The following is a 27,720-nucleotide window of genomic DNA, read 5'->3' as shown; positions in this document are numbered from 1 at the left end:
AGCAATCTGGTTGCTAGGGACCAAATTGCCATAGCAACCATGCATTGATTTGAATGAGATACTGGAATATGAATAGGAAAGGGCCTGAAAAGAAAAAAATAGTAATAAAAACTAGAAATAATACATTTGTAGCCTTACAGAGCATTTGTTTTTAGATGGGGTTAGTGAAAGCTGGAAAGAGTCAGAAGAAGAAGGCAAATAATTCAAAAACTATACAAAATAAAACATGAAGTGAAAAGTTGCTTAGAATCAGCCTAAAAGTTAACTTAAAAGTAAACTGCCCCTTAAGCTTCCCTTGGCTCATATGAGAAAAGTTACTGAAGGTTTATAACACTTTTCACTTCTGTTTTTTATAACTTGTTGCTTGTATTATTATTTTGTGCAAGGTTATCATAGTTTAATGGTAAAACACCTTGACAACTCTAGAGAATACTTGAGTGATAGGAAGAGCTACATTCTACATATGCTACTCTGTACACTGGTTTCAATAGAGTTGGCAGCTTTTTTTGGGGCATGAAACAACTCAGATCCAACAAATATACAAAATATAACAAAATTTCAATCTGTAGGAGAAACCTAATTTCATATCTGAATTTGTTTTTTTTGTAACTTATATTTTTTATTAATGAATAAAAAGAGTAGAACAGCACATAGTGACGTGGCATCAGATGAAGAAAGGAAAGGGGGAAGTGATTGGGTTTAGGGGGGGACATGAGAGAAAAAAGAAAGAAGGGTAGTGGGGAGGAGAGGGTAGGTAAGTGGTGGATAATAGTGAGAGTAGAGAGATGAGACAAAAATATAAACGTTAGCATTCAGCCTTGAAATTGTAACATACAGTAGATTAGATGTACATTGACACTGTTTGTTTGCATGACATTTCAATGTCTTAGGTGAACCATGTGAGGTGGAAGTTTCATATTGCCAAGCCCTCAAGCACACAAGCAGACCAGACCCTCAGATATTGAGGTGAATTTTCTTCAAATTTTCGGTTGCTATTGACCCGGGCTATTACCTCTGGTAAAGTCGGGGCCTCCAACGATTTCCACTTGGTCGCTATGGCCAGTCTTGTGGCTGTTAGAATTTGATTAGCCAGGGCCTGGGACTGCTTGGGGAGTTGAGAAAACGGCCTACCCAACAGATATGTCAAGGGGTCCTTGGGGAGAATCTGGGCTGTTAGTTTAGTTAGTTAGTCCTTTACACCATCCCAAAGGGTCTGTAGTGTGGGGCAAGACCAAAAAGTATGGAGTAGAGTGCCAACCTCCCCACATTGTCTCCAGCAAGCATTTGGATGGTTTGGGAAGAAAGCGTGTAGTTTATCTGGTGTGTGGTACCATCCCATAAGTACTTTATATATACTTTCTTTTTGTCTGGTGCAAGTGAACATTTTCTGGGCATTAGTCCAGATTGCATTCCAGTCCTCTATGCTCGGTGGCTGTGGGAGATTATATCCCATTTGGTCATATATGAATGTCTCTGGGAAATGCCCGGTGGCGAGTCCATCAGCAGTTTGTAAATCCTGGAGATCAAACCCTTCTGTGGCAAGCCTGTTCTGGCTATTATTTCAAAAGGCAGTGGGGTTGTCATTTTCACTTGCTGCATATAGGGTTGTAGGAAGTGGCGAAGTTGAAAATATTCAAACTGCTTAAAGTAAAACTATACCCCCCAAACAAAGTAGGTCTCTATAAAAAGATATTGCATAAAACAGCTCATATGTAAAATCCTGCTTCATGTAAATAAACCATTTTCATAATAATATACTTTTTTAGTAGTATGTGCCATTGGGTAATCATAAATAGAAAATTGCCATTTTAAAAAATAAGGGCCGCCCCCTGGGATCGTAGGATTCACTGTACTCAGAAACACACCAACAAACCATACATGTTAGGTCACATGAGCCAATTAACAGACAGAGTTGTGTCCTGTTACAGTTAGAGTTGAAGTATTTCTGGTCAGGTGATCTCTGAGGCAGCACAGAGACCATCACGAAATGGTGGCTCAAGGCAAGAGATGTAAAAGGCCAATATTTACTTAAATACATATTCCAGTTTTTCCAGTTCTTTAATATGCCACTTAATATGATATGAACTATCTGTTGCTTAAGTGTTCATTTTGGGGGTATAGTTTTCCTTTAAGCTGAACAGACGGGTCCCTTTGTGTAAGTTCTCCGTATGTCAGTTAAGAGTTGGCAAGAGTCAGCAGATCTTTGACCGTGTAGAGATTTGTCTTATCCCATCTGGTGAAAAACTCTTGTGAGGTGCCTGGTAAGAAGTCTGGATTACTTAGATAGATTGTGTTTAAGGAGTACGTCGATTTGATGTTACATCCTTTGTTGACTTTGTTCCAGATTCCCAGAGTATGGAGTGTGGGCTGTAGTAGGCCAGGTGAGGATGTCTTATTTGGAGACCATCTGTAGGCGTTAAGGTGGCCGTCTAGAGCAAATATATTTTTGATGTGGCCCCATATTGTAGTGGGTTCCCAATGAGACCAAGCCAATAGTTGACGTAGGTGGGCCGCTTCATAGTATCCTTGTAGTGATGGGGCACCCAGGCCTCCACTTTTTGTCGGGGTGATTAACGTCGCCTTGGGTATCCTATGAGGTTTGTTTCCCCAGATGAATTTGTGAAGCATGACCTGGGTATCTTTGAGGATTTTATGAGGAAAGGAAATGGGTAGCATCTCAAAGAGGTACAGGAATTTAGGAAGGATATTCATTTTCACTGCCGCTATCCTTCCGAACCAAGAGAGTGAGTTAGTGTTCCATTTATTTAAGGTAGTTCTTGTTTGGTTGATAAGAGGCACAAAGTTACAGTCGAATAACTTGTTATAGGAAGATGTGATTTTGGTGCCCAAGTAGCTAATGAAGTGGCTTGAGGCAATTGAATAGGCAGGGCCTCAGTTTTGCCCAGATTATTCTTATATCCTGATAGTCTGCTATATTCTTCCGACGCTTTGTGTAAGGGTGGTAAAGTTATCAAGGGGTTAGTAAGCGTTAACAGTACATCATCAGCAAATAAAGAAATCTTAAACTGCTCAGTACGAATTTTTACTCCAGCAATACCTTTACTGTTTCTAATCACTGCTTCAAGGGGTTCTATGCTGAGAGTGTACAATAAAGGTGAGCGCGGGCACCCCTGTCTCGTCCCATTAGAGATTGAAATGGGTTTATGAGCTTGACCTGGGAGTTTCAGATATGTTGAGGGAGTGCTACATATGCTGTGTAAAGCTGTTAAGTAGGGTCCTGATAGGTTTAAGTGCTGGATAAGTTTAAACAGGAAAGGCCAGCTCAAGCGATCAAATGCCTTTTCAGCATCTAGGAGTAAGAGCATTGGCTGGTTTTGTTTTTGAGCAATCTCTATAAGGTCAATTACCCTTCTGGTGTTGTCCCCTGCCTGTCGACCCTGAACAAAACCCACCTGGTCCTTATGTACTAGTCTTGGAAGTATGGTGGCTAAGCGGTTGGCAAGAATCTTAGAGAAAAGTTTCAGAGTTTAGTAGTGCTATAGGTTTGTAGTTGGTGCACAGTGTTGTGTCTTTACCGTCTTTAGGAATTAGGGCTAAGTAAGAGGTGAGATCTATGTGTGGAATAGGGGCTCTTTGGAGATATTTATTGAAAAGCTCATTAAGGTGTGGGGAGAGAATGTGGAGAAAGGTCTTGTAATATTTGCATCCTGCCTCAAGAACGTTGTTTATCTATTAGTTCAGATATTGAAAGGTCTGTTAGGTCAGTTCATCCATCTCTCGTTGGAAGAGATGGGCTTAATGTAGGCCTAGGCTTTTGTGACAAAGTAGGAATTCTGCTCCATTGAGGGGTTAATGTTGGTTTAGCAGGAGATTGTTGAGGTGAGGGATTAGGGCCTTTGGGCTGGAGCACTAAAGCTGCCAGTAGTTTGTCTCCTCTGGCCGGGTTTAACAGCGTGTGGGTTGTGCCTCTGTGGTTTACAACAAACTTAAAGGGGAAACCCCAATGGTAGGGAATTGCATTCTCTCTCAGTTTTTGTGTGACTGATTTGAACTCCCTCCTTTTAGTTAAGGTGACCAGGGAGAGGTCAGCAAATATCTGTATCCTGTGGTTATGGAAGTCTACTGATTGAATAGAGGGTGTTGCAGTGGCAATCATCTCCTTGCCTTCATAGTAGTGGAAGCATGCAATTATGTCTCATGGTGGTTTGGTATATGGAGGTTTTGAGGCCAAAGAGCGGTGGGCCCTATCCAAACGCCAGAGATCAGAGGGGGTCTGAGGGCATAAACTGTGAAATAGTTATTGTAGATATTTTCCAATATCGGGGCCCCCTATGGATTCAGGGATCCCTCTAAATCTTAGATTTTGCCTTCTGGATCTATTCTCTAAATTCTCACAGGCATCCTTGAGATGTGTTACTTCCTCTCTCTGTGTAATTCTCCTCCTCTAATAATCCCATTTTCTGTGCTATATCATCTGTAAATGTTTCCATCTTATCTGTTCTTTCACTGAGGTCAGTCACATCTCTTTTCATCTCTTTGACTGCCGCAGCCACAGCCTGAGAGACTGTGTAATGGATTCCTGAATCGCATCTTTAAGCTGCGCAAGATGTTGTGCAAGTATTTGAGTTGTAACTGGCTGTAAACGAGTAGGGACTGTGTCCTTCATATCTGAATTTTTGATAATGTGACCCCAAAGTGTATCATTACTCACATGTCTCCATTTAATCATGCAGTTTATTGGGATTGGTGTCAGATTATTCAAATTTACTTGATATGGGGGAACGGGCAGTACTGGAATCTGGAGCCCCTTGGCAGAGAAGTCCCCAAGAGGTCTGAAAGTGTGATTTGCAGGTCACAATGGGGTGGGGCTTGCAGTAGTGGGTGGGGCTTCAGAACAAAACAGCATGGCTGTGGTGGATCAGGAGCATTGTCTTTTTATTGGTGTTCCATATACCTCTTGTTGGCGTATCTATATGCCAAGGAACCCTATTTTCGTGTCAGTAGGTTCTGCAGGTGTTAAAAAAACATTCATAAGCACCTGGAATTCACACATTCCCCTGGCCAGTGCACTGCTGTAGTATCTTACCACAAATATAAGTCTATATTAGAAATGGCATTATAAGATAATATATGTGTGCCTGGATTGTTCATCAATACTAGGGACAAATCCAGGGCATGAAAGGAATTAAGAACCTAGGACCTAGATACAGCAGACCAGGCCTCCATCAGGGGTGCACAGGGGGTACAGCTGTATCGGGCCCGGGGCTAAAGGGGGGCCTGGCTGTACCTGAAAGTACTTACACGCCGAATACGGCCCAAAGACCCGAAGCAACATAAAGACCTGAAGCCGCGTAGAAAAGACCTGAAGCCACAAAAAGCCCAAACCTAGTAAAGGAGCAGAAGAAGCTGAAGAAGAACCTAGGGTAAGTTCCACTGAACACCAATGTTTTTTTTATTATTGACCCACTGGCCACAAATAATTTAAATATTCTATAGGGGGCCCCTGACCACAAACATTTCTGGTGGGGACCAGGCACAATAATTTTTTTGTTTAACTTATAGGAGGGGGCTCTGACCACCAATTTTTTTAACTTGTAGTGTGAGGGAGTTTACCATTTTTAGCGCTGGTCTCTGTGTGGACTTTTTACTGTGGTTTTGGGCCGGATCTGGGATGGGGCTTGGGGTGGGATCAGGAGTGGGCGGGGGCCCAGAAAATGTTGCTGGATGGGTCCCCATCATTTTTTATGGTGACCCAACAGCAGACTTGACCTAAAACATGAAGTAAAAGAATTCAGTACTGGGGAAGCTGACAGGAAGTTCAGAACAGGTGTGGCCAAATTAAAAACAGCTAACGCAGTCTATTCATAACTGGAAAATTAAGGATAATAAAACACTGAACCAAAGACCTAGCAGAGACATTGCAAACTGCACAGCAAGCTACAAGTCCCTGGTTCCAATCCAAGTGGGCTATCACAATGAATCACTGAGCTGGAAAACAGGGCTGTAAGGTCAGGATCACTCCTGCCATGAGCAAGGTGAGAACCTTGCCTCAGGCAGCAGCAAGTGGTCAGTTACCAGGGATGTCAGAAATAGTCTCTAGCAACGTTAAGAGACAAATTTCCATTTTGTAACTAGCAATGTGGCCCCCCTTGACCCACTCTATAGCCAAAGGTAAGGATGAAGTGGGTGAAGGTGGTGGCAACAGCCACAGAAATACAGCTGTGTAAGGTTAAGAGATAATAGCTTGCAGTGTAGTTTATGATATTTGTAACTTTACATTACAGATGTTCCCTCCCTAAACCAGACTAGTTAGACATATCTTTCACTTAAATAGGAAATAGCTTCCTTTAGCAATATATCATGCAGGCACCTGGACATCATTATCCCCATTTTCCCTCAACCTCTCCAGGACAAACATATAATTTAAAACACCCTGCTACTACTCCGAATATACTGGCAAATACACCACCTATACAAGGTAACATACAATGGTAAACAGCTTTGTGGTTTATACAGATTTTGTAAGGATTACAATATACATTTTTATTTTGTGTATTTTGCACAAAAAATCTGGACTTTAAATGTGACAAAAAAAATGTAACATAGGCCAGTTTAATACTGCCGTGTAACTATAATATTTTCTTTGCAGGGGAGTTGGATGCATTCTATATGAAATGGCAACAGGACGGCCAATGTTTCCAGGATCTACGGTGAAAGAGGAACTGCATTTAATATTCAGATTATTAGGTCAGACTAAAATGCATATTCCTGCCCCAAAGTCAACCAGTCATCCGCTTAATAAATTTGGATTACTACTATTATTCACATTCACGTGACAATGTCTTGGTGTAAAAAAAAAAAACACCCTCTTTGAATATACTTTTAATTCCTCAGTTATTTATTATTTTGGTAGTAATTTTAATATAATACCCCATAGCCATGAATAGCTTTTAAACATGTCCTCAAAATTGTTGATTAGTGATGTCATCAGCTATAAAGAGTGTTTAGAGACTTAATGATTTATTTAACATGCTACATCACTAAGCATTACAAGCAAATGTATTACCAATAAAATTGCACCACCATGTAGTAAAACCTGCAAAATACGCCTTCTCTGTATGCTGTAATGTATTCATCGAACTTTGAGGAGACTCAAAACATCCATTTATCACTGTATATATTACTACAGGGATGCAAACACTCTAAAGAATATTAAAAAAAAATATTCTACATGGGATGGTTTGTTTAAAAAGTCCATAGATTTTTAAATTCTATGTGCATGAAAGTACGTCATTGCTTTCTTCTCTTCCTCCAATTTGTGCAGGAACCCCTATAGAGGAGACATGGCCAGGAATATCTTCTAATAAAGAGTTTAAAGGCTATGGCTTCCCTCAATATCGAGAGCAGCCACTGAAAAATCATACTCCAAGGTAAAGAAGTTTTGTGCCTATATTATATCCTGTATTTCATCTTTTGATACCCTGCATGTTCAACCTAAAACTTGATAATATAAAATAGGTGGTACAAATATTCTGCTACAGAATTCAAGCAGAAATGCCAACCTGAATCTGTAGGGATCCAGGTGCATCTCAGCACCATATGCCCCAACCTGGCAATGTTCCCTGCCTCACTGATTTGGATAGATAGCAGATTATAAGAGACGTAAGTATAGGTTCAATTATCCAGAAGCAAATTTTACCCAATATAGAAACTTTTTGTAAAATTTTTAACTAATTATTTTTTAGTAGCCTTAACCCTGGCAGAAGCATGTCACTTTTCATTTGCACTTACTGCCAGAAATGTTTTAAATATTTTGTACTCTTTTGCTTTAGGCACATATCCTGGGGAAATACTGTATCTGCTGGAATGTTTGTGTAATTCCACTTCTTTAAAAATATTGAGGCTGCTAAATAATTCAATGTCTTTAACCCTTTAAGTGCCAGCAGAATTTCACATTTTGGTTACGCGAAATGCCAGCCGTTTTTGAAACATTTTGTGCTCTCTCACTTTAGGGGCATTTTCTGAGGGGAAACCTATAGTTTACCTAGGAAAACTATACATTGTTTTTTTCGGTAGAAACTGAGCTTTCTAAATCTGCCTGAGTTTTCATGTATTTCCACCTGTGCAAAAAAATTTATAGTGCTAAATACCAAAAAAAAATGAAAAATTACCATTTTTCATTGTATATCAATTTATACCAGAAAAATATTTCATTTTACGGATGAAAATCCAACTGATTTGGAAAGCCTTATGTCTCTCGAACGTGCCAATACCAGATATGTATAGTTTTAGGGAGATTTAGGACTTCTGTACCTCAAAAACTCCCGGCAGTATATTGCCGAATTTTGAAAGCACTAAGGCAGAAAACGGCATGCTTTAGATTCCAAGGCAAAAACTCCTGAAACCGTAGGTTTACCCCAGAAAACCATACATTTTTGAAAAGTACACATTCTGCCGATTACAAAATGGGTAACTATGTCTCTCTACTCCCAACTACCAAACATAAAAGCTTGTCTGAACATAGCGGTTTTTTCAAAAAAAAATTCAAAATTCTGAAAAATCATTTCAAAGGTTTTATTTTGCTGCTCCGCATATCCCAAACTATATTAGGTACCAAGAAAAAGCACCTGAAATATGATTGCCAGGGGTCCACTGAACAGTTTGATACCCATTATGCATAGGTTTACCAAAGTATCTGGCATTTAGAGACACCAATATGAAGTTAGCACATCCAAATTGATCAGGACTTTACTTCAGCTACTGAGAAATCAACACATTGACTGCATTTTTTGTGGGGTAAAAACACAGAAATATATGTTTACCCCCCAAACCCATATATTTTTGGAAAGTACACATTCTACCGAATCTAAAATGGGTACCCATGCCTTTCTGCTCCAAACTACTGAGTCGCAAGGCTTTCCCACAATTGTCGGTTTTGGTGAAATATGTGAAAATTGCCTCAAACCTTCAACTTCTCAGCACCATATCACCCATGTATTGTTATGCACCAAGAAAAAGCACCCTAAATATGATTGCCAGGGTTCCTCCAAACAGTTTGGTGGCCATTGTTCATAGGTTTACCAAAGTATCTGGCATTTAGAGGCCCCAAAATGAAGTTAGCGCATACAAACAGTCCCGTGGGTAACTTCAGCTAATGAAAAATCAACACATTGACTGCATTTTTGTGGGGTAAAAACACAGAAATATATGTTTATCCCCCAAAACACATATATTTTTGGAAAGTACAAATTCTACCGAATCTAAAATGAGTACCCATGCCTTTCTGCTCCAAACTACTGAGTCGCAAGGCTTTCCCACAATTGTCGGTTTTGGTGAAATATCTGAAAATTGCCTCAAAGCTTCAACTTCTCAGCACCATATCGCCCATGTATCGTTACGCACCAAGATAAAGCACCCTAAATATGATTGCCAGGGTTCCTCCAAACTGTTTGGTGGCCATTGTTCCTAGGTTTACCAAAGTATCTGGCATTTAGAGGCCCCAAAATGAAGTTAGCGCATACAAACAGTCCCGTGGGTAACTTCAGCTAATGAAAAATCAACACATTGACTGCATTTTTGTGGGGTAAAAACACAGAAATATATGTTTACCCCCAAAACCCATATATTTTTGGAAAGTACACATTCTACCGAATCTAAAATGGGTACCCATGCCTTTCTGCTCCAAACTACTGAGTCGCAAGGCTTTCCCACAATTGTCGGTTTTGGTGAAATATCTGAAAATTGCCTCAAAGCTTCAACTTCTCAGCACCATATCGCCCATGTATCGTTACGCACCAAGAAAAAGCACCCTAAATATGATTGCCAGGGTTCCTCCAAACAGTTTGGTGGCCATTGTTCATAGGTTTACCAAAGTATCTGGCATTTAGAGGCCCCAAAATGAAGTTAGCGCATACAAACAGTCCCGTGGGTAACTTCAGCTAATGAAAAATCAACACATTGACTGCATTTTTGTGGGGTAAAAACACAGAAATATATGTTTATCCCCCAAAACCCATATATTTTTGGAAAGTACACATTCTACCGAATCTAAAATGGGTACCTATGCCTTTCTGCTCCAAACTACTGAGTCGCAAGGCTTTCCCACAATTGTCGGTTTTGGTGAAATATCTGAAAATTGCCTCAAAGCTTCAACTTCTCAGCACCATATCGCCCAAGTATCGTTACGCACCAAGATAAAGCACCCTAAATATGATTGCCAGGGTTCCTCCAAACAGTTTGGTGGCCATTGTTCATAGGTTTACCAAAGTATCTGGCATTTAGAGGCCCCAAAATGAAGTTAGCGCATACAAACAGTCCCGTGGGTAACTTCAGCTAATGAAAAATCAACACATTGACTGCATTTTTGTGGGGTAAAAACACAGAAATATATGTTTATCCCCAAAACCCATATATTTTTGGAAAGTACACATTCTACCGAATCTAAAATGGGTACCTATGCCTTTCTGCTCCAAACTACTGAGTCGCAAGGCTTTCCCACAATTGTCGGTTTTGGTGAAATATCTGAAAATTGCCTCAAAGCTTCAACTTCTCAGCACCATATCGCCCAAGTATTGTTACGCACCAAGATAAAGCACCCTAAATATGATTGCCAGGGTTCCTCCAAACAGTTTGGTGGCCACTGTTCCTAGGTTTATCAAAGTATCTGGCATTTAGAGGCCCCAAAATGAAGTTAGCGCATACAAACAGTCCCGTGGGTAACTTCAGCTAATGAAAAATCAACACATTGACTGCATTTTTGTGGGGTAAAAACACAGAAATATATGTTTACCCCCAAAACCCATATATTTGGAAAGTACATATTCTACCGAATCTAAAATGGGTACCCATGCCTTTCTGCTCCAAACTACTGAGTCGCAAGGCTTTCCCACAATTGTCGGTTTTGGTGAAATATCTGAAAATTGCCTCAAAGCTTCAACTTCTCAGCACCATATCGCCCATGTATCGTTACGCACCAAGATAAAGCACCCTAAATATGATTGCCAGGGTTCCTCCAAACAGTTTGGTGGCCATTGTTCCTAGGTTTACCAAAGTATCTGGCATTTAGAGGCCCCAAAATGAAGTTAGCGCATACAAACAGTCCCGTGGGTAACTTCAGCTAATGAAAAATCAACACATTGACTGCATTTTTGTGGGGTAAAAACACAGAAATATATGTTTACCCCCAAAACCCATATATTTTTGGAAAGTACACATTCTACCAAATCTAAAATGGGTACCCATGCCTTTCTGCTCCAAACTACTGAGTCGCAAGGCTTTCCCACAATTGTCGGTTTTGGTGAAATATCTGAAAATTGCCTCAAAGCTTCAACTTCTCAGTACCATATCACCCATGTATCGTTACGCACCAAGAAAAAGCACCCTAAATATGATTGCCAGGGTTCCTCTGAACATTTTGGTGGCCATTTTTCATAGGTTTACCAAAGTATCTGGCATTTAGAGGCCCCAAAATGAAGTTAGCGCATACAAACAGTTCCGTGGGTAACTTCAGCTAATGAAAAATCAACACATTGACTGCATTTTTGTGGGGTAAAAACACAGAAATATATGTTTACCCCCAAAACCCATACATTTTTGGAAAGTACACATTCTACAGAATCTAAAATGGGTACCCGTGCCTTTCTGCTCCAAACTACTGAGTCGCAAGGCTTTCCCAAAGTTGTCGGTTTTGGTGAAATATCTGAAAATTGCCTCAAAGCTTCAACTTCTCAGCACCATATCACCCATGTATCGTTATGCACCAAGAAAAAGCACCCTAAATATGATTGCCAGGGTTCCTCCGAACAGTTTGGTGGCCATTGTTCATAGGTTTACCAAAGTATCTGGCATTTAGAGGCCTCAAAATGAAGTTAGTGCATACAAATTGTCCTGTGGGTAACTTCAGCTAATGAAAAATCAGCACATTGTCTGCATTTTTGTGGGGTAAAAACACAGAAATATATGTTTACCCCCCAAACCCATACATTTTTGGAAAGTACACATTCTACAGAATCTAAAATGGGTACCCATGCTTTTCTGCTCCAAACTACTGAGTCGCAAGGCTTTGCCAAATTTGGCGGTTTTGGTGAAATATCTGAAAATTGCCTCAAAGCTTCAACTTTCCAGCATCGTATTGTCCATGTATCATTACCAGCATAAAGCATCCTAAATATAAACATACGGGTCTACTAAATAGTTTGATGCCCAATGTGCATAGATATACCAAACTATGTGGCGCACAGAGACCCCCAAATGACAATATGTATAGACATTTTCACGGCTGACGCGCTGGCTGCTGCAACATAACCACCGGGTGTGTGTGTATTATGCGACATTAGACCACCTAACAGTACAGAGACCCCAGAAAACCATATATTTTCAGAAAGTACACATTCTGACGAATCCAATATGGGTAAATAAGTGTTTCTACTACAAACTGCCAAACTGCAAAGCAATGCTGAACATAACGGTTTTTATCAAATTTCTGAAAATAGTCACAAAGCTTGAATTTTACCCCATTATATGCCCCACATTTCGTAACTTATCAGCATAAAACATCCTAAATATGAACGCCAGGGGTCTACTGAACACTTTGATGCCCAATATGCATAGATATACCAAACTATGTGGCGCACAGAGACCCCCAAATGACAATACTGTATATACATTTTCACGGCTGACGCGCTGGCTGCTGCAATATAAGCACCTGGTGTGTGTATTATGCGACATTAGACCCCCCTAACAGTACAGAGACCACAGAAAACCATATATTTTCAGAAAGTACACATTCTGACGAATCCAATATGGGTAAATAAGTGTTTCTACTACAAACTGCCAAACTGCAAAGCAATGCTGAACATAACGGTTTTTATCAAATTTCTGAAAATCGTCACAAAGCTTGAATTTTACTCCATTATATGCTCCACGTTTCGTAACGTATCAGCATAAAACATCCTAAATATGAACGCCAGGGGTCTACTGAACACTTTGATGCCCAATATGCATAGATATACCAAACTATGTGGCGCACAGAGACCCCCAAATGACAATACTGTATATACATTTTCACGGCTGACGCGCTGGCTGCTGCAATATAAGCACCTGGTGTGTGTATTATGCGACATTAGACCCCCCTAACAGTACAGAGACCCCAGAAAACCATATATTTTCAGAAAGTACACATTCTGACGAATCCAATATGGGTAAATAAGTGTTTCTACTACAAACTGCCAAACTGCAAAGCAATGCTGAACATAACGGTTTTTATCAAATTTCTGAAAATCGTCACAAAGCTTGAATTTTACCCCATTATATGCTCCACGTTTCGTAACGTATCAGCATAAAACATCCTAAATATGAACGCCAGGGGTCTACTGAACACTTTGATGCCCAATATGCATAGATATACCAAACTATGTGGCGCACAGAGACCCCCAAATGACAATAGTGTATATACATTTTCACGGCTGACGCGCTGGCTGCTGCAATATAAGCACCTGGTGTGTGTATTATGCGACATTAGAGCCCCCTAACAGTACAGAGACCCCAGAAAACCATATATTTTCAGAAAGTACACATTCTGACGAATCCAATATGGGTAAATAAGTGTTTCTACTGCAAACTGCCAAACTGCAAAGCAATGCTGAACATAACGGTTTTTATCAAATTTCTGAAAATCGTCACAAAGCTTGAATTTTACCCCATTATATGCTCCACGTTTCGTAACGTATCAGCATAAAACATCCTAAATATGAACGCCAGGGGTCTACTAAATAGTTTGATGCCCAATGTGCATAGATATACCAAACTATGTGGCACACAGAGACCCCCAAATGACAATAGTGTATATACATTTTCACGGCTGACGCGCTGGCTGCTGCAATATAAGCACCTGGTGTGTGTATTATGCGATATTAGACCCCCCTAACAGTACAGAGACCCCAGAAAACCAGATATTTTCAGAAAGTACACATTCTGACGAATCCAATATGGGTAAATAAGTGTTTCTACTACAAACTGCCAAACTGCAAAGCAATGCTGAACATAACGGTTTTTATCAAATTTCTCAAAATCGTCACAAAGCTTGAATTTTACCCCATTATATGCTCCACGTTTCGTAACGTATCAGCATAAAACATCCTAAATATGAACGCCAGAGGTCTACTGAACACTTTGATGCTCAATATGCATAGATATACCAAACTATGTGGCGCACAGAGACCACCAAATGACAATAGTGTATATACATTTTCACAGCTGACGCGCTGGCTGCTGCAATATAAGCGCCTGGTGTGTGTATTATGCGACATTAGACCCCCCTAACAGTACAGAGACCCCAGAAAACCATATATTTTCAGAAAGTACACATTCTGATGAATCCAATATTGGTAAATAAGTGTTTCTACTACAAACTGCCAAACTGCAAAGCAATGCTGAACATAACGGTTTTTTATCAAATTTCTGAAAATCGTCAGAAAGCTTGAATTTTACCCCATTATATGCCCCACATTTCGTAACGTATCAGCATAAAACATCCTAAATATGAACGCCAGGGGTCTACTGAACACTTTGATGCTCAATATGCATAGATATACCAAACTATGTGGCGCACAGAGACCCCCATATGACAATAGTGTATATACATTTTCACAGCTGACGCGCTGGCTGCTGCAATATAAGCACCTGGTGTGTGTATTATGCGACATTAGGCCCCCCTAACAGTACAGAGACCCCAGAAAACCATATATTTTTAGAAAGTACACATTCTGACGAATCCAATATGGGTAAATAAGTGTTTCTACTACAAACTGCCAAACTGCAAAGCAATGCTGAACATAACGGTTTTTATCAAATTTCTGAAAATCGTCACAAAGCTTGAATTTTACCCCATTATATGCCCCACATTTCGTAACGTATCAGCATAAAACATCCTAAATATGAACGACAGGGGTCTACTGAACACTTTGATGCCCAATATGCATAGATATACCAAACTATGTGGCGCACAGAGACCCCCAAATGGATATATAGTAGATAAAATTTACAAGGCAAAACAAAATAAGGCAGTAAAGAGTGAAATGAAAAAAAATCCAATAAAACCACAAAAATCAATGTTTTTTTTCCAGAATAGTGTTATCGGCCATCAGAATCACAGTTTGAATATTTTAGCTGGGCCAAACAGGTTATACGGCTAGAAACAAGTGAACACAACATACGCAGAGCTGAAAATGCAATAAAATGGCTAAAAATTCAATAAAATGGCTAAAAATGCACCAAAATACCCAAAATTGCAATATAATCACTGAAATAACATACAAAAGATATTGCACAGTACGGTTAGCGAATACGCTATTCGTAATGGCAATAAAACATTTTTTTCAGCAAAAAAAAGAGACGATGCGATAAGAAAAAAAAAAAAAAAAGCCACAATGCCATGTATGTGCGTGTGCGTGTGTACAAATGGTAAATTACATGTTATGTGCACGTGTGTGCGTGTGCACGTGTGTGTAAGTGCAGTGAGTGTAAGTGACCCCCCCAATCCCCAAAAATGTATGTGTAAGTGTGTGTAAGTGTGAATCTAAGTGTGTATTACTGTAATAAGTGTGTGTTGGTGTGTTTGTGTGTGTAATTGTTGCACTAACCTGAAAAAGTCGCTGAAGACTGTTGCACCCGATGTGGAGGCGTCCCAGGAAGACATCTGCGACGATCTGCGTGTCTCTGTGCTGTGGGGGCGGAGCTGGATGGCGCAGTGCAGGCTGCAGCAGCAGGACACGTAAGGAACACGTGCCTGCTGCTGTTTTTGGGCCCCTGGGCGATCGCGCCCCAGGGGCCACTCGATCCCCTGCTCTGCTCGTTGCCTAGGGGCAGGGGATCGAAGCGGAACGGAGCGAGCGGCTCTAACAGCCGCTCCTCCGCTCCAGAACCCGGAAGTGCTGCAGAACGTAGAATCTACGTTCTGTGGCATTTCAAGTTACTTTTCCACAGAACGTAGATTCTACGTTCTGTGGCACTTAAAGGGTTAAAAATGTTTAGCCTCTTAAACATCAACAAAATGAAAACAATCTCTCATAGAGAGAGAGAGAGAGAGAGAGAGAGAGAGAGAGACATATCAGAACAAGTATGATTTCAGATTGTTGGGTTTGCATATCTCAGTCAAAAAGTGCTGTATCTACATCTTTATATTCTTCATAAGATGAATCTGTATGTGTAACATAAAGTGGGTATCTGAAGTGAACTAGTGTTCTAATATCATACGTCATAAACGTACTAATTTTTTACTGTATATATATATATATATATATATATATATAGATATATATATATATATATATAGTTATATATAGTTATATATATATTATATATAGTTATATATATATATAGTTTTATATATATATGTATATATATATATATATATATATATATATATATATATAGTGAATAAAGTAGGATATTATAAGTTACCGAGGAGTTTCATGACCATATAGGCTGAAAGCCGAGTGTTTTTATACAGGTCATGGAACTCCGAGGTAACTTCTAATATCCTTATAATTTGCAACTGGGGGTACTTTATGTATTATAATACACAAAATTCAGTGAGTTATGCGACAGAAATGACATCAGAACTCACAGTTTATAACTGATGATATCAGAACTCACCGTTTATAAGGATATAAGCTCTCATCTATATGCAGAAGTGTCCCTCCTTGCTATTTACTTATTTTTATATTAACTAAGAGAGAGAGAATATGAGTCTGGAGTGAGAATGTTAACTGACAGAGATGTGTGGTGTATTATGGGTGTTAGTTTCACCATTTCCATTGTAGTTTTTTACTAAGGATACTGAAATCACTTGTTAGTGCAGACAGCCAAGAGTCAAATTCAGATAATGTCAATAGAGCCTGCACTTCAGTCTTAGAAACAATACTATTTTGCCAAAAAATACTTGTGGCAAGCACTATTCAGCTTGCACTAGGAGGGAGCTCCATTTTTCGTGGACATATTTGGTGACATGCATGTGCATAATAAGCAAGTCTCCTGGCTTGCTCATTATGCACATGAATGTAAAGTAGGAGCGGTCAACACATCCCCCCATGCACTTAATGAGTGAGCTGGGGGTACTCATCCACTATGTGCATGCATGTGCCCCAACATGTCAACCTGCACTAGAAGCATCTTCCTGGTGTTGGGTGGCTTAGTGCTCATGAGGGGCAATTTTTGGCGAAAATAAAATTGTTTTCTCCCTGGTGGAGGGAAAAAAATTTGCGATGACAGGACATGCTAAATTGCACCAGTGCAGTTGCCTATAGCAAACATTCAGATATTTGCTTTCAATTTCTAGCTAGTAGACTGAAACTATTTCTAGTTTTCTAGTTTGTTGCTATGGACAACTACATTTGTGTTATTTAGCACCAACACCTGTATTGTGTTTTGTAAATGAGCTCTCCAGTTTCTTTCAAGCTGGTTAATTTTTACCTTACAAAATAATACACATCGGCGTAAATTACTAGATGTTGAAATGTGTATACCCCTCTCCAAACCCTTGTTGTGCACCAAATCTAAAAAAAATAATTTCTTTACTTCTAAGGAGAGCCCCATTTTGCTTCCAGACTAGCAAAGCAGGTCTTGACGGGGATAAGAGTACTAGTTCCACAATGCCATTCTTATAAGTGTGTATCACTTTAAATTCCACTATAGCCTTGTTATGCTCTCTCTCATGTGAATCTACTCACAGACAGAAATCACTTATTTTTCTTATTCAGTATGAAAACCTTTCTATTTTCACCAACCTCTTCTCCTCTCCCCCCTTCAGTAAAAGTTGCAGACTAGTAGAAAAAAGTACATGCGCATATGCAGAATCACTTTAAAACTTTTAATAATAAAACAATTAAAATGCACTCACAAACATTCACATAGGGGCAAATTTACTAAGGGTCGAATTTCGAAGTGAAAAAAACTTCGAAATTTGACCATCGAATTGCAATAGTTCAATATTCGGAGTCGAAGGTTTTTTTGATCAAATATGGCTATATTCGATCGAAGTAAAACCGTTCGATCGATCGAATAAATCCTTTGATTCGAACGATTTAATCGATCGATCAAACCATTTTCAAAAAAAAAACTTAGACTTCTAAAAACTTAGCTATAGGTTCTAGGAGGTCCCCATAGGCTAACATAGCAATTCGGCAGGTTTAAGGTAGCGAAGTGGCAAAGTCTAATTTTTTTTTAAAGAGATATTACTTTGATTTTCGAATGGTCGAATATTCAAAGTTTTTCAATTCCAATTGAAGTCGAATTTGGCCTATTCGATGGTCGAAGTACCAAAAAATTACTTCGAAATTTGAAGTTTTTGAATTCGAAAATTCACTTTGACCCTTAGTAAATGTGCCCCATACAGTATATATGCTCCAAAAATAAGAACTGTCTCTGCTTTCCTGGTCACTCCTTTAAATATTGTCAATATTTTTTTTTTTCTTCCTTTAGTATCCAGTTGTTTTTTTGGATTTCCTATATCTGTGACTCCATACCATGAACTCATGCACATTGATACCTGCTTTGGTAGTCTGGAAGCAAAGTAGGGCACTCGTTATAAGTAAAGAAATAATTAATTTTACCTTGGTGTGGTTGGTTATTTACAGCAAAGGGGATGAAATCTAAACATCTTCATTGTGTAACAGAGCATCTTACTTTACAGTGGTTTACAGGATATGGTATATGGTTATCTTGTATTCCTTATGTTGGCACAAAAGTGACTCATGATTTTTAAATACTTTTTCTAAATCTTCTCTACATTACTAAACATTAAATATTGTTCTTAGGCACTTATACAAGCTTTACTTTTTTGCTGATAGTGTGCTTTAAACCAATGTCTCCTGGTTTATTTCAGGCTTGATACAGATGGGATTGATCTGCTTAGTAGCCTCTTGCTAGTAAGTATCCCAGTGTTTTATTTATAGCGGCAAAGACAGGGGCCTCACCTTCTTTTGACCAATTTTTTGGGTAAATAATGGCAGAATGTTTGATTATTTAATCAATCTCAACCCATCTAAGCTCACTGAAACTGATAAAAACCTGGCAAAGAACTTTGAGTACTGTGCTGCCTTAAAAATGTTGTACAGTATGTGGCGGTTTATTTCCATTAAGGGTTCTTTATTTTAAAAAGCCACTTTGACACATGACCTATTTGTTTCAGTATGAGGACAAGAAGAGAGTCTCTGCAGACATGGGGCTCAGGCACCCGTATTTCAAAACTATGGGGGACCAAGTACTCACCTTACCTGACAGTAAGTTCTCACTCTTCTTTCAAATAAGACAGTTATGGGTAACATAACATGGTAGCTGTATATCTTAGTTATGCCCTTCTATTCTTTACATAAAAAGATGACAATTGTTTATTTATAGGCCCTATTTGTTTTGGCAATTTTTTGCCATATAATGGATATAAATGATGCCATCAGCAACAACAAAAAAAAATAAATACAGCTGTCATTATTATTTAGCATGGAATTTATTGTTTTAAAAAATCTGTCCCCAAAAAAGAAGGCTATAACCCATTTGAATTTGCAAAATACAGGTATGGGATCCGTTATCCGGAAACCCATTATCCAGAAAGCTCCAAATTATGAAAAGGCCGTCTCCCATAGACTCCATTTTATCAAAATAATCAAAATGATTTCCTTTTTCTCTGTAATAATAAAACAGTGTCTTGTACTTAATCCAAACTAAGATATAATTAATCCTTATCGGAAGCAAAACCAGCCTATTGGGTTTAATTAATGTTTACATGATAGTCTAGTAAACTTAAGGTATGACGATCCAAATTACGGAAAGATCCCCTATCCGGAAAACCCCAGGTCCTGATCATTCTGGATAACAGGTCCCATACCTGTACTCAACTTTTTTTAAAGTTGATAGACTGAAAATATTTGGTAGAATGTGATTGTACTGCGCTGAAATTTTTCAAATTTTTTAAACAATCAAGTTTTCGAGATTTTACTTTTTTTAATAAATAAGTGCACTTTTTTTAAAAAAAAAATGTTTTTTTATTTAGTTTTTCATAACAAATAATATAAACAAACACAAGGAATTTGGAAATACATAAATAAGAAAAAATCTACCTACAAGTAAGAGGTGTAGTGATGGGGGCAGCATTCGCTCCCACATATGCTAACCTCTTCATGGGATGGTGGGAGGTGAATTGGGTCTTTGGGGACCAAATGGCCCAATACCCCGAACAGATTTCGTTTTGGTTTCGCTACATCGATGACCTGTTATTTCTCTGGACGGGCACCGAAAAGAGTCTGATTGAATTTTTAAATTGTATAAATAATAATTCCCTTAACATCAAACTCACCCACACTATCAGTAATGTGAGTATCGATTTCCTAGATATTACCATATCCATTTTGGAAGATGGTACCATTGGCACTGATCTTTTTCGTAAAACTACTGCGACTAACTCGATATTACACTTTCAAAGTCACCACTCAATGGCAACCAAGAGGGGTATCCCGGTTGGGGAATTCCTGAGGCTACGTCGCAATTGCTCGGATCCACAGGACTTTAAAAGGAGGGCAAGTGAACTAACTACACGTTTAGTTCAAAGAGGTTACCCACGTAGTGTCATTCACAAAGCCTATTCAAGAGCACTCAAGACCCCTCGTAATAATCTGTTACTAACACGCCAGAAATCTCCGACGGGTACTGATCAACCAATTAGGTTTATAGGAACTTTTTGCAAGCAATGGCCTATGATCAACTCTGTCCTGAAGAAACACTGGCACATCCTACATACAGACCCATTTCTGTCCACTAAGCTGGCCCCATGCCCTCTGACCAGCTGCAGACGAGCGCCCAACTTAAGAGACCATTTAGTTAGGAGTCATTTTTCCAAACGGAACAACCCATTGCGAACAGGGACTTTGGCATGTGGTAGATGTAAAGCCTGTAAATATATGAGCAATCGGGATTTTATAGTAGATAGATTCGGTAAGAAACACTGGATCAAACATAGTTTCATATGTAATACCGAGAACATTATTTATATGCTAACATGTCCCTGTGATAAAATCTATGTCGGCAAAACTAATCGAGCTTTCAAAAACAGACTTTTGGAGCATGTCCATAGCATAGACAATGCGGTGGATTTACTAGAAGCTAACAAGAAATTGTCACCAGTCAGCCGACACTTTTATGAGAATCACAATCACTCTAGCAGGGACTTAAAAGCAATGGGTCTTTCTAAGATATCCCTTGGAATAAGGGGGGGTGTGATTTGGAAACCGCCCTCCTATCCAGAGAGAGCGAATGGATATTCATTCTGAACGAATGGACTGAATGAAAGCATTACCATGAATGTCTTTATATAATTGTTTGATATTTATCTTTATTATACACATTTTCTGTTCAGTGATGGTACATCGTAACAAGCGGATTGCAATACATTATTTATTTAGCATCAAAAATATATGGCTTGTAGCATGTACTAGAATTTCCTACTGACTAACAACAATGTTTCCAACATGGTCTCTCTCAAATGTATCTTTGTGGCAGTGATAAGTATCTAGTGTATAGGGCTGGAACGAACAAATCACAACTATGTTTGTCAATCCATACAGCAGTTTAATGATACATTTTCCCTGCCATACTACACAATGCAAGACCAATCATCCCTGAGGCAGTGTCCTCCCCCTCCTCCTTCCTTTTTTACACACACTGGCCTTCTTAAGTGTAAGGAGTATGCTAAGGTAAGGATGGGATGTATTGTACACGCTTTGGATCAGTGGGGTCGATGTTTGGCTGAGAGATAGCTGAATATGGATACACGAGCAACCTGCCAATGACTAGAGAGATGCGCACGCAAGGGGGAGGTGAGTATTGATCAGCAGCGGTCGGATTCACATTACATCTCATACCGACGATGTTTCTCCCCCCTCTGCCACGTTCTGCAATTCAATTGGCTCATTCAAATTGCGTCAGACAGCGCTGAATGGTCTGGATATCTATAAATAAAGGTGCTTCATCGGCTCCCACATGCCTTTGACAAAGCCCGCAATTGAGCGGGCGAAACGCGCGTCAGGCGCACTTTTTAGTTACGGACTAGGCAGGTCTACTGACAAGGACCTCTAAAGGGCTTAATCTAACAGACTGGGTAGGAATCAGATGTGGGTGAAGGGGTTGGTGGCGTCGTGTGATTCGATCAGCAGCTTCTATAGCATTAATTTACCACGCTTTGGGCACACTTCTCAGCTGTGTCATTATAACTCATAAGGTGCAACTCTACAACGGGCATTGGTTGATGGTGCCGAGGACACCACTTGATGGGAGGGATCTCTGAGTGGGTGAAGGGGTTGGCACGGGGTATTTAATCCTCTAAACTGACCAAGCATGCCCGGATTGCTATCCTAAGAGGAAGGTCTCAAAAGGAAAATTGGTGGAGAGGGTTGGCACGCGAAGTGGGGCCCTCCAATGGTTGTGGTTTGTGTCCAGCATTGGGACACTTTATATTTGCTATACGCTGTATGCGGGGGGTAGTATGTTTCTACCACGCAATTAATTCATATTGACCAAAAGCACCACCTCATTTTTGCCCTGGTCAATCAGTACTCCGTACTTAGCCCATTTTTTAAGTGTGGACACTGGATATTCATATTTTAACAATTTTTCTTAATAAAAGTTAGTTTTATTAATATTTTTTTTCTCATTGCACATTAGAAATTTGGATGCTGTGAATGGGATGGTGCAGCTATATGGGTCAGTTCTTTCTCTTCGTTATTTTTTGATTCATAAATAAGATCCATTATCAGTATAGTTTAACATACACTAATAATAGCGAAAATACTAGCATCCTCTAGCTGTTAATTTATAGAACAATAATCTGCACATCATTGTTTCCCACATGCATAGTTGAAAGTTAGTGATTAATAGCACCTTGTACTTAGCAGCCGATTTATATGGTGAACAACAGTATTATTTAGTAATAATTCCGTATCATACCACGTAGTGTGTCTAAATGCATATATTGTAAGAGGTCTGATGTGTATTGGGAGTGAACCTATGTAACTCATCCATGTTAAGAAAAACTTATCACTGAATTGTTCTCTGTTTGTAGTGGATTCCACCCAATCCATGTGGAAGATATAGTGCAGTTTTTGTTTAAAATAAGTGCACATTTGACGTTTGGTGGGGTTTAATTTTTTTGAATGTAAAAAAACCCCAACAAATCTAAATTGTGATAAAGAGCCCTCTAAAACACAAAACGATTTCCACACTTTATTTTATTGTAAAAAGGTATGATAATCTGTTTGCGCCATGTGTATGTATTGAGATAACAAGGTTAAAAATCGGTTGATATCTTCGTCTCAGTATAAGGTTGTTTCTCACACTTTGAATCTAAGGTTTACTTTTACTTACTCAATGTCCATCTCTGGTTTCCAAATCCATTGTTTAATGTCCCAGCTTCCGTGTATCTTATATTACATCTGTACGAAGCTGCCAAACATATCAAGGTCTTAACCATAGCAATACAGCATAACTTTGTATATTTAACTATCACATTCCATCCTCTCTCTCATTGTAGTCTGAAGTCAGAATTAACTTTTAATATGATGTAGGCATTGAACCCATTTGGAATGTCTTTTTTTTCCCTGTGGCTGAGATTATTAAGCTTCAACTTCCATCCTATGTATCTCTCTACCCTGTTAGTTAATCAGCGAGGGGGACTACATAGCTCAGTCAGCTTGCTTTTGAGCCTGTTCGTTTAAGGCAACATCATAGAATCACTCCCAATGCTCCCTGTCATTTACTCAGGCAATGAGCAAGTGCAGTACTGTTTAGCCGATCCGTGCTCATGTCATTTCAGTTTCCCTTTATTAGGTGATGATGTGCATAAGGTGGGAAAGAAAAACTTGGGGTAAAGGAGAGACATTGCACATGCGCTGAAGAATGCAGAAACATTACAAAGACTGTGGCTGCATTAGGACTAAAGATATCAGGAAAAAATAATACATATAAAAAATAATACATATAAATGAATTTTTTCTAATTACTTGCAAAAAAGTGTCTGAAGCAATATGTTGGTCAGGCAAGTACCCTTAAGGAGAGAATAAGGTAATACATTTTAAATAACAAAAACACTAAAGGGCTCATTTACTTAGCTCAAGGGAAGGAATAGAGGAAAAAAAACTTCGAATTTCGAAATGTTTTTTTTGGCTACTTCAACCATCGAATGGGCTACTTTGACCTTCGACTATGTCTTCGACTTCATTTTTACCCTATGGGAATGAACTTATTATGTTTCATGTTCTGTATACATTGCTGGTCAAATTTGTTTCTACTTTTGCATAATAGTATTTTTCAAGTAGTATGTGAAATATTCTCAAATGATATGCTTTTGTAACAAATTGTGCTTTGAAAAACACAGTCAGGGATGTAGCAATTATTTCTGTAAGGTTCTCTCTGGCTGGGTATTCAAAAGTGTATGTATTTAGTTACTACATTAGTGGAATCAGCTCCTAGTACTTTATAATTGAGAGTCCACGTACCTTGAATGGCCACTGTCCAATCCTATAACGTAAAGCTTCTTGGAGTACAGCACCACAAATTTTGTTGAATAAAAATGCCTTTATATGGAACACTTGGCAGGACTTGGATAAGCTTATCCAGGTCCTGCCAAGTGTTCCAAATAAAGGCATTTTTTTGTGGTGCTGTACTCCAAAAAGCGTTATGCATTCCTTTAGTGTATGATTTATCAAAGGTCAAATTTTAGAGTTTTTTTATACCTCGAATGAACTCACAACTCGAATGTAATCTGAAAACAACTGAACTGAAAAAAGCTTTGGAAGCAGAACAACCCCTTAAAGTACAAATAAATATATATTGTTAGCACAGGGCCCCTGCATAGGTCTTCTTCCCCAACAGCACCAACAAGGTATCGCAGAACAGCCCTGGTACCCTGTACCAAAGCCCAGAGCTTCCCGCAGGGTTGGTGAATGCCATGTCTGCCTAGCAATTGTTGACTAGGAGCATGCAGAATTGAAGCCAGGAACTGATCAATTCTGGTTCACATGGTCTTGTTCGGTATAGGAAGTGACATTGCCAGACATCATGGATCTTAAACCCATTTTACAGCTTTTGCTTTTGGAGTCAGGTTGGTGCAGTTTGTGATTGGGGGGACTGTGTAGGGACCTTTATTTATAATATGGGTTTCCTTATCCTTTATATGTCAAATTGCCTTTTTTCATGTTCAGTATTCATCTGTTGCAAATGTCTAAAATTGAACTAAATGGACTTCTTACACATATGTAGCACACATTTTCCAAATTCCCAACTCTTCCTTCACTCTTTTTGTATTTTCCCCACAGATGCATCAATCTTCACACTTAAAGAGATTCAACTACAGAAAGATCCAGGGCACCGTAGCTCAATTTTTCACCATACAGGTAGCATATCATGACTATGTTTAGTAAAATATACAGTGCCTTACAAAAGTCTTCATCCCCCTTGGCATTTTTCATGTTTTGTTGCCTCACAACCTGGAATAAAAATGGATTGTTTGAGAGTTTGCACCATTTAATTTACAGAACATGCCTACAACTTTGAAGATGTTTTTTTTTTATTGTGAAGCAAACAAATAGGACAAAATAGCAGAAATCTTCAACGTGCAGAACTGTTCACCCCCCCCCCCCCACTAAAGTCAGTACTTTGTAGAGCCACAATTTGTGGCAATTACAGCTGCAAGTCACTTTGGATAAGTCTCTATGAGCTTGCCACATCATGAAACCCATATACCATGAGGTGCCAAGTCCTACTTTTTTCTCATCCTAAAATAAAACATTTTTGTGCATATTTCTGTAGAGAGGCTGCAATCTATGTTCCCTCATAACAAATTTTGAGGTCAGCACAAACAACAAATTGTTGTGCACAAAAAGAATTTTGTGTGAAAACACAAAATTTTGCTTTTGTTTTGACCTGCGCACACAAGTTTATGTGTGCACAAAAGAATTTTTTACACACATACCTGAAACATTGGCTGCAATATAATTTATATATAATTTATATTGCATATTACTCCATGTAAAACTGTAAAAGCAAGCAATATTTCCAGTGACCCCCATTTGAAAGCTGGAAAGAATCAGAAGGCAAATAATTCAAAAACTATAAAAAAAGAAAAAATGAAGGGCAATTGAAAAGTTGCTTAGAAAGCCATTCTATAACATACTGAAAGCTAAGGTTACGGTGAACCACCCCTTTAAGACAATAGATATGCCCAGTACAAGCCATATTCATTGGTTATGTTGATCACAGTGTTATATTGCCATTTTAAGACTGGTGTGCCAGCTACTGCCATTCAACACAGATTTTATTATTTAATGTAATGTACTGTACAGTAAAAAGGATATATGTGTTCACTCATAGCATAAGTTACATACAAGTTTCATTAGAAATGTAAATATCTTTTCTTTACAGCTCGAGGGAAGACCAGAAGACAGAGTATATTTTAAAGGTGGCATTGGATGAACTGAGAGCTCCCTAAAGAGCCCTGCCCTTGATCCTTCTTCCCAAGACACTAGCAGTGATACAGTATACACCTTTAAGTATTAGCTAGAACTTGCCCTGCTGCAATGCGTCTTGTGCCAAATGTAATTAACTGGGTATAGGTGGTCATGTTCAGGGACCAGAGGACAGTTAAGAGATGAGTTTCTTTTCTTCCAGACCCCACTAAAGCCTTACTTTAACTATATAGATCAAAAAGGACAGAGTAAAATTACTTAGTAATATTTAAAAAAGGAGATTTTTTATTCAGGGTAGAAATGGTAGTTGGTCCTTTTTGAACTGCAGAAATATTTCTGAGACTTCTAACTGCATCCTGTGCTCTCACATTCCACCGATAAAAAATAGTACTGAAATGAACAGCAAAACTTCTTACCACAGATCTGAGCCAAGAAGAGTAAATGGTATCTTCCATTATTCCAGTATTTTCTATTGAATCCTTTTATACCAAGAGACAAGAATGCATTCCAAATTCTATTAATCGTATGGTGGAATCAAATAAGTTATAAAAGAATATATGTATATTTTTCTAGTTTTGACAACCGGCTTCAAAGTGCAGATTCCAGGTGCCACGTTGTACCATAAAGTCACATGTTCCATGTAAAGCAGTGATAACCTGGTATTCTGAGCTATATAAGATTTATTAGCATTTAACTGCTTTAATTTTCTTTTTGCTAAAGGTAAAAAAATTAAAAAATTTTTAATGTGACATAAATCAAAAAATATTCTCTAACAAACTTCACACAAATGGGATATGCACACCTACAGTCTTACTAAACTGTGTTCTGTTAGGCCTTCATATTAAAAATATTTTGCTTGATGCTTTGGGAAGACTGGTGCCCGGGGTGGGGGGTGTTTGATGCATTAAGATTGCATATTGCGCTATGAGAATAAAAGGTCAGCCCTTCCATATGCATTGCCCTTGCCTTTGAACATTGTGAGCCTGCTAAATTTAGTAACAGAAATTGTATGCCGTTAAGCCATTTAATTATAATGGCATTCAATATTTAGTTCTTACACTGATTGATTGAACTATAACAAAAAGTCACAGAGCCCAGGGCCGGATTTACATAGTGGGCTCCCCTAGGCCCACTGCCATTCATCACCCCTGTTCCCTCCCCTTTATTCGTGCACATTTTCATCATCTGGACCAGAGCTATGGGGATTTGCGCATGGGAATTTAAAAAAATGATTGTATCTCCAGCGCATCTCCAG

At 38.9% G+C, this 27,720-nt stretch overlaps 1 protein-coding gene across 3 annotated transcripts in view; it reads left to right on the top strand.

The window, feature by feature from the left end:
- Positions 1-27,323, top strand: part of cdk18.L (cyclin-dependent kinase 18 L homeolog) — a 145,924-nt gene extending 118,601 nt beyond the window's left edge. For 2 of the 3 annotated variants that reach the window (XM_018246503.2, XM_041581983.1), the window contains exons 11-16: positions 6,611-6,708; positions 7,286-7,391; positions 18,842-18,884; positions 19,148-19,238; positions 25,317-25,394; positions 26,422-27,323. In XM_018246503.2, coding sequence (XP_018101992.1) covers positions 6,611-6,708; positions 7,286-7,391; positions 18,842-18,884; positions 19,148-19,238; positions 25,317-25,394; positions 26,422-26,456 — 451 coding nt within the window. In that variant the 3' untranslated portion in view covers positions 26,457-27,323. The remainder of the gene's footprint in view (positions 1-6,610; positions 6,709-7,285; positions 7,392-18,841; positions 18,885-19,147; positions 19,239-25,316; positions 25,395-26,421) is intronic. The other variant, XR_005965365.1, reaches the window with a different exon arrangement.
- The last annotated feature ends 397 nt before the right edge of the window (positions 27,324-27,720 follow it).

This window comes from Xenopus laevis, chromosome 2L, assembly GCF_017654675.1.
Source record: "Xenopus laevis strain J_2021 chromosome 2L, Xenopus_laevis_v10.1, whole genome shotgun sequence".
Taxonomy (NCBI): domain Eukaryota; kingdom Metazoa; phylum Chordata; class Amphibia; order Anura; family Pipidae; genus Xenopus; species Xenopus laevis.
The sequence above is the reverse complement of the archived record's forward strand: the minus strand, read 5'-3'. Positions and strand labels throughout refer to the sequence as shown.